The following is a 21,708-nucleotide window of genomic DNA, read 5'->3' on the forward strand; positions in this document are numbered from 1 at the left end:
TAACTCTAGAGGGAGGCCAGGAAGAAGTGTCTACCTGCCTACAGCGCCACCACGGGAGAAGTGAGGCATTACATAGTCTACTAAAATTCTGTGTAATGTCCACAGAGCACACAAGTCCATCACTATCCACTCCAACTAAGGCTGACCCTGCTCTATTAAAGTGCACCAATCACCAGAATTTTCCTATATAACCTAAAGCCAGTGATATACTGGCACTATCCGGCTGATTCTAAAACATACCTTTAGTTGTCAGCTCAGATGTATAGGTTTTGAAACACAAGCAAGTAAAGTTTGTAAAATCAGGAGCTTGTTGAGTGACAGCAGCTGATAGCTGGGCTGGGTATTCATAGTTATCCCCACCATCTATTTATGCTAATGCTATTATACAATTGTTTTACTTTGTGACTAAAAGGACCTGTGCTGATGTAATACCCATGTGACCAGAAGGGGTGGGGCCTCAGCCAACAGAAAAATGTTGCTTCCTGGTATAAGCTATGTTGGCTGAGGCTCTGCCTCTTCTAGTCACATGAGTATAACATCAGCACAGGTCCTTTTAGTCAAAGTAAAAGGATTGTATGATAGAATTAGCATAAGTAACAGGGGGTGGGAATACCCCCCAGCTATTAGCTGCTGCAGCTGCTGTCACTCAACAAGCTGCTCATTTTACAAACTTTACTTGCTTGTGTTTCAAACCCTATACATCTGAGCTGACCACTAAAGGTATGTTTAGAATCAGCCTGATGGTGCGAGTATAGCATCTATATAGGAAAATCCTTGTGATTGGTGCGCTTTAATTCTGAGTACTAAATCCTTCACATTATGTATGTTCACACAATTTTTTTTTTTCCTTTCTTGCAGTTACAGAATTTTTTGATAAACCCTTCATGAAATACTGGCGTTTGGTCTTAGTCATTTTCTGTAAACCTTTTTTTTGAGCATTTTATTGGATAGTTTTGGCATTTTTTTTTACATCCATCAGGCAAAGCGTAACCTACTGTGCTTTTTATTTTTTAAAGGTAAAAACATACCTTACAAATACATAAAAAATGCAGGATAAAAAAGGAAGTCTTTTTCTATAGAATTAAGTAGGAAGAATTTTTCAAGCTTTTTTGGGGTGCACCTGCTCCAAAAATACTAGAAAAACTGTATACAAAAATGAATGCTCCAGCTAAGAAAAAAAAATAAAACTTTTCTAAGCTATACAATCCACTTCAAAAAGAGAAATGCTAAGAGGCTTTTTCATAGCGCCCATCTGAGAACTCTTTTGTGAGGATTACCAGTTGGAAACATCAGATGTTTACATATAACATATGTAGAGTGGCGCGGGGCAGTAGTCACAGGCGAGGGATCTACTCCGGACGCTCCGGCACTCTCCATAGTAGACATGGTCCTGGCTGGGTGTGTGGGCTTTGGTAGTGTTGGCAGTGTGAAGCTCCAGGCACCATGCTGCCGTTCTTCTCAGCTGGCCAGGACTAACAAGCAATTCAAGAGACAAATTTTTCTTTTTTTGCAAGAGATCTTTACTAGACAAGTCTCAGCATCTCTTCAGTTAGCTATCCAGTTACCTCCATTATTCCTGGTTGGGAACGGCCCAGTGCAACCCAGTCTAACACACCAGTATAGCAGTGATTGTCTCCTTCCCTACAGTGGTTACACAGCCAGTCTGTATACGGGTTCAGTTATCTCCATAGTAAGGGCTTGCGCACCTGGACATCTATAGAGAGTCTACTCGAGTCGGGGGCTACACTCATATGCCAGAAAAGTTCACCCAATTCAATCACGGTTGAAAGGCCCTGGCACTGACTGCACTCCGGCTCCAAATACCTGGGGCCACTTCATCCAAGGATTGATCTTTATCCCTCTTGATGTTCTTGTCCATTCTCAACCCACTATTAGGGTTAGTGCTCTCTCTGCCTGCCACAAGTCACCCAATGCACATGGCATCGACAACAGCAGACTATTCATCCGATGTTCTTCATACTAGGTTTTCTCAACTACACTCTCTAGGATGACCAGTACCTTTCTCTTTATTTGACCCTTCCCCAAGTTGGGCTAGTCCCAACACTAACTATCTGCCCCTGCAGCCTATTGATGGGCAGACTTAACCATTCACCTTGTTCTATATGAACATTCTACACCTTACGCATTACACCATATATCAATACACATTATATATTACATTACCTGCACTGCTACATCTTGTGCACTACTATACCTTACATTATACATTCCTATATTACTACTATACTTCACTATCACAGCAGACATTATACAGGAATGCATTACATCATCAATGCCTATCACACTCTAAATCACACAATATTTACAAGCGATGCAAGACACTATTCACACTATACAACATTAATGTGATTGGTGCCTTCAGGGTTAGGAAAACGACCACCAGTCCATCTGCTTACATATACGAGTCAGTGAACAGTATCTTTTACTTATAGGCCTACATCCTGAAGAAAATTACAAAAAATAAAAAAAATAAAAAAAGGCACCCACATTGTGTGCCAAATAGAACAGTTTGGGCCCCTATCAGTCACAGGAGCCTATGGGCATTTTTCACATATGTGCCATGAATTTTCCAAGCGGTAAACGTGCAGGAGAAACTCAGCGCCAAAAGTGACTATTTACTTAATTCAGTTCAACCCAATAAACAGGACGGTCAGCATCGCTTACGGACTTCAAAGAAGTGTCCTACAAACATGTCCATCAGAACGCGTCCTGCCTGGCGCTTCATCGCTGCTTCACAACAGGCTGTTTATGTGTGTTTTGGAGCCTAAATAACATCAATCGAGCAGAATCTAAATCATCATCATTCAGTAAGATCACAGCCACGTATAAAACAAAGAGCTAAACTTTAAACCCGCACCCCACCTAGGCTATCACATTTCACTGGATGTTTTAATTAATCCTCAGTTACAGGATACTTTGAACTAGGAAATGATGAAGTTACGCTAGAGAACAAAGAGTATGGGTAGACCCCTCCGGCCTGAAAAGGGTTAAAGACGAAACTTGGGCTGCTGCCCCTGTGGCAGGGCCTTGGTTACACTTATAAGTGACAGGCTTCCTCCTAGTTAAACAGAAAACACCTGCACTTTCCCGTCAGCCCGGTGATTAATGGCTGCGCGGCCCAAGCATTAGGCTTCTCCAAACAAAGCACCCAGAGATCATTTACAGATCTCCAATCTACCTTACTGTCAGCGCAGAAATGAAGATGGAATGGGCAACACTTGTAATTTGGTTCCTTTCAAAAAGAAAAACAAAAGCTGATGACTGTGTGCATTATCCGGCCTGTCACGGCCAACATATGAAATCTGGAAAACAGCTGGAGACATGTTGGTTTTTCTTTGTCTGAGGTAAATTGGAGCTTCACCTCCGGTTGCTGAGTGGTCATCCATCTTATCCAGAGTGTAAAACGGATACAATTTATGGGTTGTCAAAAAAATATTTGTCTAAGGTTCTGTGCACACATTCACTCAATCTGATTGTGTCATTTCAGGAACAGAAATGGAGTTTGTGATCAGTTATGCAAACAGAGGCAGAGGTGGTCCCATTCATGGTCAGAAGGCCCGTCCTGGGTCAAAAATTTTTAAATAAAAAAAAAAAGTTCTGCATGCAGGAATCTAAAAATCAGATGACAGATCGAACACAATCAGTGGGGTCCCTCAGGTGCGATAGATCACGTATTCAAGAGCCTCATGTAAGGTGGCCATATAGGACTGCAATGACCTCCATAGACTACTAAAACCATCAATGAAAAGAATTCTCAGCACTCACGTTATATGCTGAACCAGACGCTGTGGTTTATTCAGCCAACTGTACAAAAGTGAACATGGCAATATCCATATAATACACTCGTTTCAGCCCACCCGAAGCCTTTGATATGTCCTATCTATAAGGTGTGCCTCTCTGGGTTATGGAGGCACACGTCCCAGTGTTGAGGTCAGTCATTCATTGGGAGTCCTGTGGACATGTAAATTGCATCTCTTTTAGGCACATGCTATCTGCATGACAAGTTTTACTTTTAAAGACTAAGAAGGGACAGCAATATGCTCGAATGAGGCAGTTCCAATACATGCGTATAGCATATCATTTACATGTGCCGACAGAGTACCAATAAATGACTGATGTCATCAGAGTGAAGCTAAAGCCTTTATAACCCAGAGACTGAACATAGTAATTAGCAATTCAGCAATTGGGAAAGGCTTAGGGAAGGTCGAAACACGTCCTGATAATATATGGATACTGCCATGTTCACTTAGATTGTGTGGTTTATTCAGCCATTCCAATCTGGTTAAAGGGAGGGAATCTGTCAGCAGGTTTTTGCTACCTCAACTGGCAGCAGCATAATGTATGCAAAGAGATTCTGAATCATAGATTACTGGCTGAAGCTTTTCTGAAACAAAGGATTTAGATTCAGGAACACAACACAGCTGCCCCACCCACACCAGGCTCTCAATAGAGATTCTGCATGGACTGGGAGGGGTCAATCAGAGCAGGGGCCGTGCTGGACTGACTTATGAGTTTCTAGTCCTGCAACAGTAATCACAAGATAATAAACCCTTTAGTTTAGGTAAACAACAGCTCACATACAAATAAGAGAAGCACAGCTGTGTTTTTTTTTTGTTTTTTTTTTAACTCTTACAGCATGCTGTCCTCATTTTACATAGCAAAAATATGCTGACAGAATCCCTATAAGCATTACAATGGAGGTGGCGGGAATTAACTTTAGTAATTGATTGGGGCCAACAGCCTTATCCACATGCGCCACGGGGAAGAGTGCGGACATTACATTTTATCATTACCAGGACTGCTTGGCTGACATAAATGGACAGCTTTTTATTGCGACAAATCAACCTCCTCTGGTATGACCTGACATGGCAGAAACTGTATAAAATCAGATGGGTTGAAATCTAAGCTGCCAATTATTACATTTTTACCAGATAATTTTAAAAGAAAATGACTTTCTAGCAACATAAAACCATTTTCACACATTTTCTTCTATTTACAATCTTAGAAGCGGTCATGACCCATATAGCCATACAATATCCTATAAAAGGTTTTAGAAAATAAATTATTATTATTAATATGATGTGGCAAACGGATTTACCTACACATCCCATCATCCGAAGAGTCAAACTTTGATAGTAAATAATCAAGACAGGCAGAATGATAACTTTGCATTCCTCGCTATCCTAAAGGGTACACCATGTAGAAAACGCTAATTCCTTTCATATCAATCCTTCTGTCACTTTGACACATTGCTTGAAGGCTTATTAACGTGTCAGAATTATTTTTACAAGCCAAGAAAGATAGTCTCAAATACACTGTTGATGCAAAGCAGTGACCTTGGACATGACTCCCCTTACGTAATGACACCTGCATGCTTCTTACCTAATGCAAATAAATAATCCTGGATTGATGATTCATTTTTGCCTTCACAGGAGAAAGGAGTATTTAAACAGAGATGCATTAAAATATCTCGGGATACAAAAGGCCCCAGGCGTCGTCAAAAACGAACGAGAAAATACCTGTCCCTCTTTGTCTTCTTATTCCAGATTCATAAACCTCCCCTGAAGATCAAAAAGAAGATTTTCCGGTGGGATAAACTCGTCAAATGTCAACAAAGTACCTCAACTACAGACAAGCAAGATGCAGCCCAATGTCCTCCTGTTAAGTGGGGTTGTGTATCCATCCATGGTCAATCGTCAACTCTACAACCAACAACTCTGCACCGTCAGGGGTAAAGTTCCCAATATAAGAGGATCCCTGGAGTCCATTCAGGACTGGCTCAATAGTGTGAACCACTGGTGGTGGTTTAGGTGATATAAACCAATGGATAGGTTTTATTAAAAGACAGAAGATGGGAACAACCATGTGTAGAAACCACAAGATGCCATCACTATAAATGATGCTTCACCCTCTTGAACCAATAAATAATAATAATAAATCTTTATTTCTATAGCGCCAACATATTCCGCAGCGCTTTACATTCAGTAGGTTCATAAACAAATAACAGTTATAGAAAATACAATAATTGAAGGAAAAAAAACAACCCTGCTCGTGAGAGCTTACAATCTACAATGCAATAAAGGGGGGGGGGCTACACAAGGTACAAGTGCTTATTTACAATGGCAGTCCAGTCATCTCAAGGAAATAGGGGATAGATAATGGCTGCCTGGACCAGTGGCCAGAACCTTGAGATGTATTTGGGTGCCATGGAGTTTGACGTGGGGTTATGTTCTGAGAAGCTTTGGAGGGCCTATGAATTTAGTTCGGCTAGGGAGTGTGATAGGCCACGCTAAAAAGATGCGTTTTTAGGGAGCGTCTGAAGCTGATTAAGTTGTGATTTGTCCTAGCTTCTTGAGGTAGAGCGTTCCAGAGGATTGGTGCATCTCGGGAGAAGTCTTGGATCCGGGAGTGGGAGGTACACAGTGTGGATGTTAGTCAAAAGTCTTTTGCAGAGCGTAGAGAACGGGTGGGCTGATAGACAGAGAGGAGGGTGGAGATGTAGGGGGGTGCCGCACTGTGGAGAGCATTGTGGGTGAGAACAAGCAGTTTGAATTGGATCCTGTGATATATGGGCAGCCAGTGCAATCACTGGCACAGAGAGGAGGCTTCCGAGTAGTGGTTAGCCAGGTAGGTGTCCATGGCTACTGCATTAAGGATGTACTGTAGAGGAGAGAGTCTAGATAAGGGGAGATCAATTAATAGAGTTACAGTAGTTGAGGCGTGAGTGGATCAGGGCCACGGTGAGGGTTTTTGCAGTTTCCATGGTGAGAAAGGGGTGGATCCTGGAGATGTTCTTAAGGTGCAAGCGACAGCATTGGGCAAGAGATTGTATATGGGAGGTGAAGGACAGATCATACCAGATCGTAGCCATTGATCCATCAATCCCAAAAATAGCAGACTAGCCTACTAGAAACTAGGATGCAGTTGATTTGAGGTCCTCCACATCTGTTTTCCTTAAATATGGGTTTTGGGGGGGGGGGGGGGGGGGAAACAAAACAAAAAGCAAAACACGCTACAAGATCTACATCTTTAATGACGTTTGCATGTAGCATATTGTCTATTGAGGACAACTCTAAGAATAGAATACAGTTTTCATTAATGGTATGCATCCCAGATAAATACATTTAGTCATTTATATTAAAGATTTTTAAAGGTTTGCACCCTCAAAAAGTGAGTGCAATCTGGCTAAACTGTTGTAATTTTATAAAAGATAAAATTATATCAACACGGCTAAGTTTGGTGTGCATAATTAAGACATCTTGTTAGATTTGCGATCCAATAACTTATGGAAAAGTAAAATTGAATGTGAGATTTCAGTCATTTGGATTGTGTGCTCAAGGGTTGTTGCTTGGCAGGAGGCTCAGTAGCTGAGCAAACATAGAACTGCTGGAGGATTTGGTTTCGATCAAACAACCTGGTAGGTCTTGTGGAACATGACCCAATGTGCCAAACCTACCAACTTGAAAAAGTTGGCTCTACATGTTAACAAAAAAAACAAAACAAAACAACAGTGTCTTATTCTAAACAGCACCACCTTTCAACAGGACACGTTCTCGTTGGATAGCAGGGATGTCAAGGTGTTTGGCTAGGAGGGCAGCATCAAAACATTGCGTGTGAGGGAATGCGTAGAGTCAGCCTTAGCTAGGTCTCCTACAACACAGACATTCAGAATTTACAGAAATAATTCCTCAATCTCATTAACTTTACCATTCCCACCAAAGTAAAAACACCTAACAGAGTTCATCATGAACATGTTAGAAGATCACATTGGTGGTGTCCATTTGTATGGCACTCAAATCCCTTCATACCTCAGAATGACATTTTTAGCCCAACAAAACTTTACAAGCAGCTGACAAAAATGTTAAAGCAAAAAGTAGTAAATACTCACCTTTGCAATTGTATGCCAAAAAATCCTGTACAGAGCTTTGATTAGCCAGCTATAGGGATTAATATGGGGCTTATATCACTGCAGCCAGTTTTTGGCAGTAAGGACATCAGTGGGGTTTACGAGTCACCGCAGACCAAAGATAAGATGGCATAATGGTAAAGCCAAGCCAACAAGAGCTGGCGGGGCACCAAGTATGCATCAGCACAGGAGGGACGGGATGGACAGGGAGAGAATGACAATACTATGGTCATCAGTTTGAAAAAATGTCATGGGTTAAGACATTTATTTTTATTAAGTTTCTGAAAGATCTTTCAAAATGTATGGATTCTTAACACTGTTCCATCTCTTCCTGAAATTTAGTAGTTGTCCAATCTGATGAACCCTGTTAAATGTGACTTCTGACATCTATTGCATGCCAGAACATTTACGGCTTATGGTAGTAGATGCTATATAAATTTTTTTATTGTGATAATAGCAATGAACATAAGTTTATATCTACTAAACATGGATTTAAGTCAAACAGTAATAGGATTCAAAAAGGGAATATGTCGCATTGAGAATACCGGTTACAGCAGGGGGAGATGAACAGCTTGAGGGAACCTGTCACCAGGATTTACCCTTATAAACTGTGGCCACTACCAGTAAGCTCTAAAATACAGCATTCCAGAATACTGTATATAAGAGCCCAGGGCGATCTGTAGAGCATAAAAACACCTTTATTATATTCCCCTGCAGGGTGATCAGGTCCAATTGGCGTCGCTGGTCTCAGTCCGGCACCTCCTCCATCTTGTGCAGTCACGGGTTCACCTTCCCTGCTCCATGTGGATAACGTTTCCTACATCATCCACGCAGAGGCCTCCATTGTGCTTCTGCGAAAGCACTTTGATCTACCCTGCGGAGGGCAGATCAAAGTATTGTAGTGTGAATGTGCGGGCGGTCTTTGACCTTTACCCATGCATTACAGTACTTCGCTCTGCCCTGGCAGATCAAAGTGTGCGTGAGCAGGAGTGTAATGGAGTCCTCTGTGTGGATGACATAAGACGCGTCATCCACACGGAGCTATGAAGGACGGCGGCAATGGAAGGAAGACAAGACCAGAGACGTCCTCCAGGTGAGTATAGTAAAGATTTTTTTTTTTTTTTTTTTTTTTTACATTATACAGGGTGGCCTGGGCACTTGTATACAGTATTCTAGAATGCTGTATATTAAGGCTCACTGGTGGTGGCTGCAGCTTATAAGGGAAAATCCTTTTGATTGGTTCCCTTTAATAATTTTATGCAATAACATTATTATAGCGCCATTTATTCCATGGCCCTTTACCAGTGAAAAGGATATACATAAAATCAAGTACAATAATCACGGACAATGCAAGGCACAGACTTGTACTGGAGGAGAGAGGACCCTGCCCCCGACGACTCTCAGTCTACAGGGGAAGGGTGAGGGTACAGTAGGTGTACTGGTCTGAGGGTTACTGTAGGTTATAAGCTAGTATAATTGTAATTTAGTCATCTAAAATCTCTGGATTTAGGAGTCCAATGGGCGGTGTTACTCAGCGAAAGTTTATTTTACTCCCTTATATAGCACCACTAATTCCATATCGCTTTACAGTCGTAGTCATCATTGTCCCCATTGGGGCTCACAATCTACATTCCCGATCACTCTTTCTTTAGAGTGTGGGAGGAAACTGGAAAACTCACAGGAAACTTAACACAAACATTGGGAGAACAGGCAAAGTCCTGGCAGATGTCCTTGGTAAGATTTGAAACCAGTTCCCTGGCAATGCCAAGCTACAGAGCTCATCGATGACCCACCGTATTGCCCAATTTGCACAGATACTGGAAAAGCTATCAATTACTGAGCAGGACCGCCCACTGGACTCCTGGAAAAATGAATGAAATGCAAGTTATACTGAATATTCTCCCAGAATTAAATCAGCTCATCTCCTCTATAACAAGGAGCCTCAAACCACCCTTACAACATAAAACGTAGACTTTAACGGTTAACATTTTTAATATCCTCAAACTTCCCCTATGCTGGATATACGTTGTTCTAGAGTAATCTGCACGCTGTCCTTAGATGAAGACGCCATTTAATATAAGCCCTTACCCACAGCTGCCAGCTGAAGCATCCCGACTGACTGCAGACGTTTCAAGCACTCAGCAATGATAGCTGTGGGGATACGGAAATAGAGCTTTGCATAGAATAAATTATAGTGTTCAGTCGGTCTGGAAGCCTCACAAGCGTCTTCCATACTTTAAATGTACATTCTAAACTGGGAAAGGGCACCGGTCCACGAGAGTCATAACATTTATTTATTCTACGGCAACCTAAATCCAGACGTCTGCAGCTGCGCCCGGTGTTATTTGTGCTGCCACCACAACAACCAACGCTACACGACATGCTCAATTTCCAGAATGAAGACACTGACATCCAAATCATGGTATTTAAAACCGTCCCTCTAAAATTAAGTGTCCTTACAAAGTGGAGGTATGCCATAGGGGTGACCCAGGGCACGTGTTTAATTAGTAGCGTCTAGACTCCAGTATAATTTTAGTGATGGATTACCCGCTCTTAAAAAAAATAATAAATAAATATCTAACACATCAATTAATAATATGGCAGCATAAAGTATTCTACGGCTTTGCTCAAATCATGTTATGTGAACACATTTGGTGTTTTTGCTTGGAAAGCTTCTGGAATTTGCACTGAATATATCTCCATAGGGTCCCTATAGACCCGATTGATTTAGGACAGGAGCGTCCCTTTGCCATATTGTTGGCGGACATCATTGCCTTCTAAACAGAGACAGGCACAATATTACGGTTTTTACCACAATGGGAGTCAGTGGGTGCCATATGATGCTGTGTGTCTGCACACGGGAACATAACAGCCTTCCAGCAGAAGGAAAGGTCAGGGAATACGCCTGAAGTACATTTTTATAAAAAAAAAAAAAAAGTGATGTGAACAGAGCCCAATATAATTAAAGGGGTATTCCCATCTCCAAGATCCTATCCCAATATGTAATAATAATAATAATAATAATAATAATAATAATATTAGCAAATACCTCCAATTGGAAATGTAGTATAGTTCTCCTGACAACCATGCATGTCTCTTACCTCATGTGCAGGGCATTGCAGCTTAGATATCATCCATGCTTACGTCCACTCATACTGTGACAGTCGCTTGTGGTTGTAACTATAGATACCCAAGGTGCAATGCTCTGCAAATGAGTGGAGATGTAGCCAATCAGGAGATCTATACTACATTTCTAATTGGAGAGATTTGCTAATATAATTATTTTCACACCTACTACCTATTGGGATAGGATCTTGGAGATGGGAATACCCCATTAACTCCCCAATATAGCTGTACACTATAGCTGCTCACAATTGGTGTTGCCATAGGGATTTAACCCTTTAGTAACTGCTATCAATAGAGAAAACAGCAGCTAGATGGTTAAAGTGTGGGGGGCCCTCATCCGCAACCAGTGGTAAAAATAAAAATGTTTCATTCTACTTGGTGTTAAATTACTGACATGCAATCAAAGGGATAAAGCACCCGACCGCAGTAGTGAATATGTTGAGGGGCGCCGTTTTTAAAATTATGTCACTTAAGGGTTTTCCAATATATTGTTTCCCCAATGTCACTTCAAAATTGAATAAAATCAATAAAAAAAAAATAAAATAAAAAAAAAAAAAACGTTTAGTAAATTTACAAAAAAAACCCCCAAAAAAACCGCACCTAAATTTTTAAACCTATTTAAATCCCAACAAGAAAGGACACTTTACAGTGGGTGCTGATGTAAGGCAGACATGATGTTATTAACCATTTGGTGTGCTATACCCATCTAGATTGCCGGTATAAACACTGAAAGTTTTAAAATACTTTATATTTTTTTACATTGTTGCTTTGTTAAATGTCGGATACTTATATATTGGCTTAAATTTAGCACTAACAAAAACCAAATCTGAAAATGGCTATAATATGATAAAACATTCCAGACTTCTTGCCAGATAAAGTGGTATGTCAGATTTGACAAAACTTGGCTGTCGCTAAAGAGGTTAAATATCTGTAAAACGCCATGAGCATAAAACCACTTACAGGGATTGCAGAGATCCCAGGACCTTTAAGGCATCGCTGGGGACAGTCTTCAGCTGGTTGTTTTGGAGAGTCCTACAAAAAACAAATGTGGGGTGGATAATTAACATTACGGCAAACATTACATGAAATGTTTCTCAAGTGTCATTGGAAAAGCACAAACACTTCAAACATGTCCTCGAATGACACCGACTTAACCTTTAATAACACCTGAATGAACAGCTACAAGGCAGGAATGTGCACACATCCTTCACGGGGCTCTCTGCATGTGCACGGCCAGCCTTAAAGGGATCTGTCAGCAGGTTTTTACTATGTAATCTGAGAGGTGCATGATGTAGGGGCAGAGAACCTTGTTCCGGTGATGTGTTACTTAGTGAGTTTCGAGTAAAGCCCCGTGTGACACTGAGTGCCATGGCGGCATCAGACGCTGGTCACACCACAAACTGCAACTCCTCACTATACTTTCTCTGGTGCTTCTGAGTTGCAAAGGCAGACTCAGGCATCAACCAGCTGTGTGCTCATTAGTGATTGGACTAGCAGGAGTTAATTTCTGCTGGGTACCTTTTGGATCACATGTGAGATCTATTCGAGTTACTCCCAGCCTTTTTAAGATGGTAGAATTTGTCTTCCTATGCTGACTATCGCTTTCTGCTATCCCAGTGTGTGTGCTGTTTTCCAGTCTGGTGATTTACTGCGTGTTGCTTGGTGTGCTGTTGAATTCCTGTCTGGTCTGGTTACTTCCTCCCTGGTTTAGTTTTCATCCATACTATTTGTCAGATTACTCTGTGTGAGTGTGCTGTGTGACAGAGGTTTGGTTTCCCCTGTCTATCACTATTGGTGCTTACACACTCCTTTCCTGCCCCCTCTTCCCTGGGGTAGGCATGTAGGGGGTAATAGATCAGGTCTGGTCAGGAGCAGGGGTAGGAACGTGGCCCAGACAGACACTATCAGATGCATCTGTGGGATCAGGGACTACTAGGGCCCCCTAGCCTGAGGGCCGGTTTAGGAGCCCCAGTCCCTTGTCATCCCCTGCCACCCTGTGACTCACTGGGCTGCTTGCTATAGTCTGGAAAGGATTCCTGTTATCTGCTGTATATGTAGCAGTGCTCAGAATGCTGAGCTGTGTGTAACCCACCCACACCACTAGTTGGCAGCTTCCTGTGTACAGTGAAAGCAAGCTGTCAATCAGTGGTGGGGAGGGGTTACACAAATTAGCCTGCCTAGCACATGAGACCTACTCAGGCAATGTATAATCTGCTGATAAAACACTGATTGTACCGAAACTTTAAACACAGCCTAGTAAGTGACATCACTGGAATCTAGGTCTGTCTCTACATTATGCTGCTCTCAGATTAAATAGCAAAAAACTTCATAGATTCCCTTTAAAAAGGTCATTTTATGTGAATAAGTATATCCATCTATCTAAAACTTAAAGGATAAAATGAAGATCAGTATTGCACCGCATGGTATTCAGAGGAGGCCAAACTTGCATGTTTGGAGGTTACATTAAGTGTATGAGCAAGGAATGCTCCCGCTACATTCAGCAAATGGATTCTTAGGCCCTCGAACATCAAAAAAAGTGCCCATTGTATATACAGTCATGGACAAAAGTTTTGAGAAGGACACCAAAATTATATTTTCACATGATCTGTTGCCCTCTGGTTTTAATTGTGTTTGTCTGATGTTTACATCACATACAGAAATATAATTGCAATCATATTATGAGTACCAAAAGGTTATAATGACAGAATGAGTTAATGCAGCAAGTCAATATTTGCAGTGTTGACCCTTCTTCTTCAGGACCTCTGCAATTCTCCCTGGCATGCTCTCAATCAACTTCTGGACCAAATCCTGACTGATGGCTGTCCATTCTTGCATAAGCAATGCTTGCATTTTGCCAGAATTTGTTGGTTTTTGTTTGTCCACCCGTCTCTTGATGATTGCCCACAAGTTCTCAATGGGATTAAGATCTGGGGAGTTTCCAGGCCATGGACCCAAAATCTCTATGTTTTGTTCCATAAGCCATTTAGTGATCACCTTTGCTTTATGGCAAGGTGCTCCATCATGCTGGAAAAGGCATTGTTGGGCGCCAAACTGCTCTTGGACAGTTGAGAGAAGTTGCTCTTGGAGGACATTCTGGTACCATTCTTTATTTATGGCTGTGTTTTTAGGCAAGACTGAGTGAGCCGATTCCCTTGGCTGAGAAGCAACCCCACACATGAATCGTTTCAGGATCCTTAACAGTTGGCATGAGACAAGACTGGTGGTAGCGCTCACCTCTTCTCCTAATAAGCTGTTTTCCAGATGTCCCAAACAATCGAAAAGGGGATTCATCTGAGAAAATGACTTTACCCCAGTCCTCAGCAGTCCACTCCATGTACCTTTTGCAGAATATCAGTCGGTCCCTGATGTTTTTTCTGGAGAGAAGTGGCTTCTTTGCTGCCCTCCTTGAAACCAGGCCTTGCTCAAGCAGTCTCCGCCTCACAGTGCGTGCAGAAGCACTCACACCAGCCTGCTGCCATTGCTGAGCTAGCTCGGCACTGCTGGTAGTCCGATCCTGCAGCTGAAACAGTTTTAAGATACGGTCCTGGCGTTTGCTGGTCCTTCTTGGGCGCCCTGGAGCCTTTTTGGCAACAATGGAAGCTCTCTCCTTTAAGTTCTTGATGATGCGATAGATTGTTGACTGAGGTGCAATCTTTGTAGCCACGATACTCTTCCCTGTTAGGCCATTTTTGTGCAGAGCAATGATGGCTCCACGTGTTTCTTTAGAGATAACCATGGTTAACTGAAGAGAAACAATGATACCAAGCACCAGCCTCCTTTTAAAGTGTCCAGTGGAGTCATTCTTACTTAATCATGACTGATTGATCGCCAGCCCTGTCCTCATCAACACCCACACCTGTATTAATGGAACAATCACTAAAACAATGTTAGCTGCTCCTTTTAAGGCAGGAATGCAATGATGTTGAAATGTGTTTTGGGGGTTAAAGTTCATTTTCTTAGCCAATATTGACTTTGCAAGTAATTGCTGTTAAGCTGATCACTCTATGACATTCTGGAGTATATGCAAATTGCCATTAGAAAAACTTAAGCAGTAGACTTTGTAAAAATTAATATTTGTAGCATTCTCAAAACTTTTGGCCATGACTGTAGAAGATTCCCACTTAACTGGAAGACCGGGCTAATGTTTCTATACTCAATATGGAAAGATGTCTGTACATAGCTCATTGGTAGCCAAGGTAGGCAACGTTACAGCCCAGAACTACAAATATTAGACATCATTAGTTAAGGGGGGGGGGGTGCAATGTCACAGGAGGACAGCCAATTTCCCCTGGGCCTGTGAGGGTTAAAGAGAGGCTTGCTGTGCTGACAGAGCAGGGCAGGCATGTAATTACTAACAAAACTGCACAATTACTTACAGAACTTTGAGTTCTCTCAGGCCAGACAAGGCCATGGGATGGATGAAAGAGAGGTCATTGCCCGCCAGCCGTCTGCAAGAAAAATTGTAATAATAATCAAGTCTCAAATAAGAAAAAAAAAAAAAAAAAAATAAAAGTTAAAACTTTTTTTTAAAAAAAAAATGTAACTTTAATAATGAGCGCACAAAAGTAAACTGAGGCATCACTAATTGATTGTCAAAAACATGCAACCTATTATATCCCAACAGAGCATGGCAAAAAGGAGACATTGTACAATAATTAGACCTGGAAAGTGCCCAATCAGGACAGCTCGCACCATCACACAAGGACTCCGCAGATTTACTTTTTTTTGTCCAGTGTTCGGCCTTAATGAGAACACGACAGCTCAGCACCTGTATCTAAAGGGGCTCGTTATTAGTCACTTGCCAAACAAATAACGAACGTCAAGAGGGAAAAAAAGTATTTAACATTACCGTAATAAAATAATCCTATAAAGGTGGTGTCACACACAGCAACGACGACATCGCTGCTAAGTCGCCATTTTCTGTGACGTAGCAACGACCTCAACAGCGACGTAGCTGTGTGTGACACAACGATCAGACCCCTGCTGCAAAGCGCTGCTTGCTCCTGAGTGTTCCAGGTCATTTTTTGAGCGCTGCTATCCCGCTGCGCCATGATGATAAGCTCAGTATCCTTGTGTTTGACAGCGCAGCAGCGACGGTCGCGACGACGCTGAAGGCAGTGACATAGGACTGAAGGCAGGACAAGGGCGTGTTTTTGCGGTGTATTTTGCAACGCCCCTACGACTCCGATTGGTGGTTACAACAGCATTCAGATTGGGTACCTTGCCGAAGGAGTTACAGGGATTTCATTCTTTAAGTTCCATTCTTTGTTCCACGTAGTAGATTCTCTGTCTGGTGTCGCTAGTGTGTCGTTCTTTGTGGATCTGAATGAAATGAAATAGAATGAATGAAAGCACTACTGCGTCTTCCTTTGGCAGAGTCAACCAATCAGACGCCGCTGTAGTGATCACCAATCGGAACAGAGGGGCGTGAAAAAAGGCAACGCAAAACATGTCTAGGGGTAAACACCACGCCTCCATCAAGGTCTGAGTCGTCGCATAGCAACGCGTGTGACACCGCACAACGACAGTCGAGGTCGCTATGATCGCTGCTCCGTCGCTGCTTAAAATTACTTGTTTGACAGCTTACTAGCGATCATCTAAGGTCGCTGTCACGACACAGGAAATGGTGACGTAACAGAGACGTCGTGTGTGAACCCAGCTTTAGACTATAACAACCTACAAGTTATCACTTAGCATTCCCACTACAGAGGGCACCATCACTTTTTCCTCTCTCCCGCTTTCCCACTACAGAGGGCACCATCACTTTTTCCTCTCTCCTGCATTCTATTACAGAGGTCACCATCACTTTTTCCTCTCCTGCATTCTATTACAGAGGTCACCATCACTTTTTCCTCTCCTGCTTTCCCATTACAGAGGGCACCATCACATTTTCCCCTCTCCCACTTTCCCATTACAGAGGGCACAATCACTTTTTCTCTCTCCCGCTTTCCCATTACAGAGGGCACCATCACTTTTTCTCTCTCCCGCTTCCCCATTACAGAGGGCACCATCACTTTCTCCTCTCTCCCGCTTTCCCATTACAGAGGGCACCATCACTTTTTCCTCTCTCCCGCTTTCCCATTACAGAGGGCACCATCACTTTTTCCTCTCTCCCGCTTTCCCATTACAGAGGGCACCATCACTTTTTCCTCTCTCCCGCTTTCCCATTACAGAGGGCACCATCACTTTTTCCTGTCTCCTGCTTTCCCATTACAGAGGGCACCACTTTTTCCGCTCTCCTGATTTCCCATTATAAATAGGTGAAAATGTTTCATTGTCATTTCATAATATAAGAAACTTTGTAATATATCTTATCAGACAAATTTGTTTCTCTTTCTCCTCCTGGACTGATTTTTCATTATCAAAATTCTCAATACCCAGATAAGATCTAGATCAGTGAAATCTTTCCCCATTACCAAGATAGAACATGGCAGTTTTTTTATAAAATTCCATGCAGAAAAGAGGCGGAGCTCTGCACCTAGCTCCTCCTCTGTCTCTAGCTCCTCCCATAATAGAATCTTCGCCCCATCCGCTATCTTCACTGAATACAGATGTTAACTCAGAATCGTCTACATTTAAACACTTGCAGCTCCAAAAGGGATTGTCTAATACTTTAATATTGGTGGTCTAGTCTTAGGATAGGGCATCAACAACAAATTGTTAGGGGCTGCGACAGCCGACAACCCCGACGATCACCTTTTCTCATTGCCGAATGTGAGGAGATGCGGAGCTGAACACTGGCATAGGAACATCCAGCCACGGCGCAGATGACAGAGCTGGACGACTGCTTCGCAACTAAGGGCATCCGGATGCTGCTGGCATCAGGAAGAGCTGATCAGCAGGGGTGACTAGTTCCATATGCCCACCAATCTGGAACTGACGAACTATCCTGAGGATACACCAGTATGAAGGCACAGATCAACATCTTTTGAGAGTAACCGGAGGTTTAATTTTTGTCTCAGGAATCAATAAGTATACATCAAATGATGCACGTCCCGGCAGCCGTCTTTTGCGAATTATCATCTGATCGGCCATCTTTTGTGAATGATCAGCCGATTACCTGGCTTTTGTAAATGATCATCGTTCAGAAAAGACGGCCGCCGGCCGGCCGATCAGCTGATCGTTCACAAAAGCCAGCTGATTGTAAATTCAGTTCCAGCAGCCGGAACTGAATTTACAGTCCTATGGTTTTTTACTGTGCGCATGCTCACAGTAAAAAACAGATCCGCTGCACACAAAAAACGTTACATTTAGCATGGCTCTAGCCTGATGGTCAGTTAGTAAAGAACTGATCAATTACGCGACGGATGCAACGCAGGGCCATCAGTCACAATTCGTCGCCAACAGAAGTCTATGGGGGGAAAAAAATGGATTCCTGCAAAATATTTTGCAGGATACCGTAATTCCTCAAGGTGACAGATTGTGACTGATGCAAAACAACGGAAATGTGAACTTAGCCTTAATGGGGAACTCTCAGCAGGTCAAAAGTGACCAGTTTTTGCCCTTTATTCCTGCTGCCACCTGTGTAAGGTTTCTTATGATACACAGATTTTTTCTTCTTTTTTTTTTCATAATTGCGTGCCAATTTTTGGGCCTTGAAAAGGGAGGATTGCGCACACGATTATCTGGGGTATGTTTTTAGCCAGTTTTGTATTTATTACCATAGGAGCCTCGCCTCACTAAAAAAAGACCATAAAAATTTGCACAAAATAAGAAAGGCCCATCTCTCTGGAATAGTATAGCAGATAAAAAAAAAATGTAATATTCAAGGGAGCAGTAATAATACCCAAAAAGACACACCAACAGGCTCACAAAATAGGACTTGTTTGCATTTTGTTAATGAATTTATATACAGAGTTAAATAGGGTTTTACCAGACACAAAGGAGGGTAAATGCTACAGATTTATTATATATATTATATATATATATATATATATATATATATATATATATATATATATATATATATATATATATATATATAGAGATACAGATCTACAAAGATCACCAAACATAGTGATCTCTCCTAGATGTGCATTCATCTCACGGCGTCCCTTCCTCCTGGCTTGTTTTTTCTGCTCGTCTTGCTTCCCGATAAACATTTTCTGTGTGGTCCAACCTTTGCTTGCACCAAGGCTTAAATATCACAAGCCCCTTCCTGAATGCAGAATCAGACAAGTGCTAAAATGTGGCACACCTAGTAATCCCAGCACCAGGCTGCCAACACCAGATCGCTTTACACGGTAAGCTGAGCACAAGCTGAAGGCTTCCTTTCCCTGAAGAGGTGGTGGGGGCTCACCGGGAATGTCTCAGGCCAGCTCTTCACAATTTACATGGCTATTACAGAGGGGATGTGATCTTAATTGCTAGATAATGGTTTTTACATCTGGTGTTTGGCAGCAAGTTCTTCCTATCCGCAGCATAGTACATAACGGGACAACACAACTTGCCTGATCGCGACTAGTGTAAAATTCAAGTCTATAGATTCGACTGTGCCCCCAAAGAGTTGGCCATAGATGAGAGACTAGGTTTCCAAAAAGATCCAAATTTTGATCAAATTGCCAAAAAGTGTTTACGTCCCAAAGTGACTGACAATCTTCCAAAAATTTCATTAAAAAGGGACTGTCCGCACAGAATGACAGTTGAGACCCTTTAAATTATTTTTTTTTGGGGGGGGAGGCAACGAGTCAGCTCCAAGGCGAGAATCATAATTAACTGGCTCATCAGAACAAGTCTTCCCAAAGTTGGTGTGAAAAACGCCGAGGACATACAAAAAATAAAAAAATTATTTAAACTTTGGGTTATTCAGTTTGGAAAAACGAAGGCTTACGGACTCTGTTAAATATAAAGAAGATCACAAAAGTACACCCCTCCAATTTCTAAGTATTTTATTATATCTTTCCATGGGACTACTCTGAAGATCTGACACTTTCATATAATGTAAAATACTCAGTGTCCAGCTTCTAAGTGTAAATTTGGTGCCCTCTAAATAACTCAACACAACCACTAATGTCAAAACTGCTGGCAACAAAAGTGAGTACACCCCAAGTGAAAATGGGCAAATTGTACCCAATTCACCATTTTTCCTCCCTGATGTCATGTGGCTCATTAGCATTACAAGGTCTTAGGTGTGAATGGGGAGCAGACGTGGAGAATTTGGTGCTCTCTCACACACACACTCTCATAATGGTTACTGGAAGATCAACATGGCTCCTCATGACATAGAATTGTGAGAATCTGAAAAAAAAATTGTTGTGTTTCATAAAGATGGCCTAGGCTATAAGAAGATTGCCAACACCATGAAATGGAGCTGCAGCACGATGGCCAAGACTATACAGAGGTTTAACAAGACAGGATCTACACAGAAGCCTTGCCAAGGTCGATCAAAAAAGTTAAGTGCACATGCTCAGCGTCATATCCAGAGATTGTCTTTTCAAAATAGATGTATGAGTGCTGCCAGCATTCCTGAAGAGTATACAGGGTAGGGGGTCAGCCTGTCAGTGCTCAGACCATACGCTCCAGTCCATGAAATGGTGGAGCTGCTGACAGGTCACAAATTGCTGGAGACATTCAAAAGACATTTGAGAGGCGGCAAAAGTGGGCAAAACCATTGGAAGGCAAGTATAAGACAGGGGTTGGGAGACTTTGATTTTATGCACCACTCCAGCGGTGTAATGAAAGAAAAACCAAAACAAAAAATGCTGGAGTGGTGCTTTAATAAATATGTTGCATTTTACTCCAGTGCGTTTCAATCAACACCAGCATATGAACCTATGTGGGGTTAGATGACCTGGAGCACAGATTTCTGCACTCACAGTAGAAGAGTGGCTTTTATCAGTCTGTCGCAATCATTGGAGAAATCCACAATTAGGCTCCATAAGTTCCCATTGCTTTTTCCCTTATATAAGATACAGGCTCTACGTTACATTGCTGGGATCAGATGATACTTTGGCTGTAGACATAGGAGTGGATATAGGGATGAATAAATGACTCTGCGATGCTCCACAATGTGGACCGTTCACCAGTGACACTAGTGGATTGTGAGATGGGACACGCTGGAACCAAGAGCCGTTGCGTGACTTCAAGTAGATGTGAATGGCCTACCTTAAAGCAACTCCTGTTTATTCAGCCTGCTAAACCAACTAACAGAAGAGCAATGCACCCAGCATCCGCTTCTCCTCACTTTGGCAATCTTCCAGGAAACAGGATACAACTGGCCGAGTATGCGAAAGGTTTTTCTAACATGCCTGCCAAATATTCGTGGGCCGTTGACGGACTTACTGCTTATAAGGGTCAAGAACCTCATAATTAGAGGCGGGGAGGGGATGTGCACTATTAGCACTAGACACAAGCTCTTCAGATGATATAAATAATGCCTTCAGGATTGAGGAAACGGAAGAGGAGACGTTTCTTAGCCTGCAGGCAGCAGTTTTTTTGTTTTCCTTTTTAAGTGACTTATTAAACCTTTAACATCAAGATATTACCTGCAAACTTATATCCGTAGCACATGGATTAGCTCAGGGATAATACCCAATTTTGGGTCAATTATATATGTGGGCTGATTTTCACAAGAATGTTCATGAACGTGAACACAAAGGGGTTAGCCCACAACTAGCTGCTAAATTCTTGCAAGTGCGTATACTTGTATCCTTACA

At 42.1% G+C, this 21,708-nt stretch overlaps 1 protein-coding gene across 2 annotated transcripts in view; it reads right to left on the bottom strand.

Annotated features, from left to right (window-relative positions):
• Positions 1-21,708, bottom strand: part of LGR4 (leucine rich repeat containing G protein-coupled receptor 4) — a 140,612-nt gene that overhangs the window by 42,605 nt on the left and 76,299 nt on the right. For both annotated transcript variants that reach the window (XM_075325498.1, XM_075325499.1), the window contains exons 3-4: positions 15,430-15,501; positions 12,014-12,085 (exon numbers count right to left, since the gene is read on the bottom strand). In XM_075325498.1, the coding sequence (XP_075181613.1) occupies positions 12,014-12,085; positions 15,430-15,501 (144 nt within the window). The remainder of the gene's footprint in view (positions 1-12,013; positions 12,086-15,429; positions 15,502-21,708) is intronic.

This window comes from Anomaloglossus baeobatrachus, chromosome 10 (assembly GCF_048569485.1).
Source record: "Anomaloglossus baeobatrachus isolate aAnoBae1 chromosome 10, aAnoBae1.hap1, whole genome shotgun sequence".
NCBI lineage: Eukaryota > Metazoa > Chordata > Amphibia > Anura > Aromobatidae > Anomaloglossus > Anomaloglossus baeobatrachus.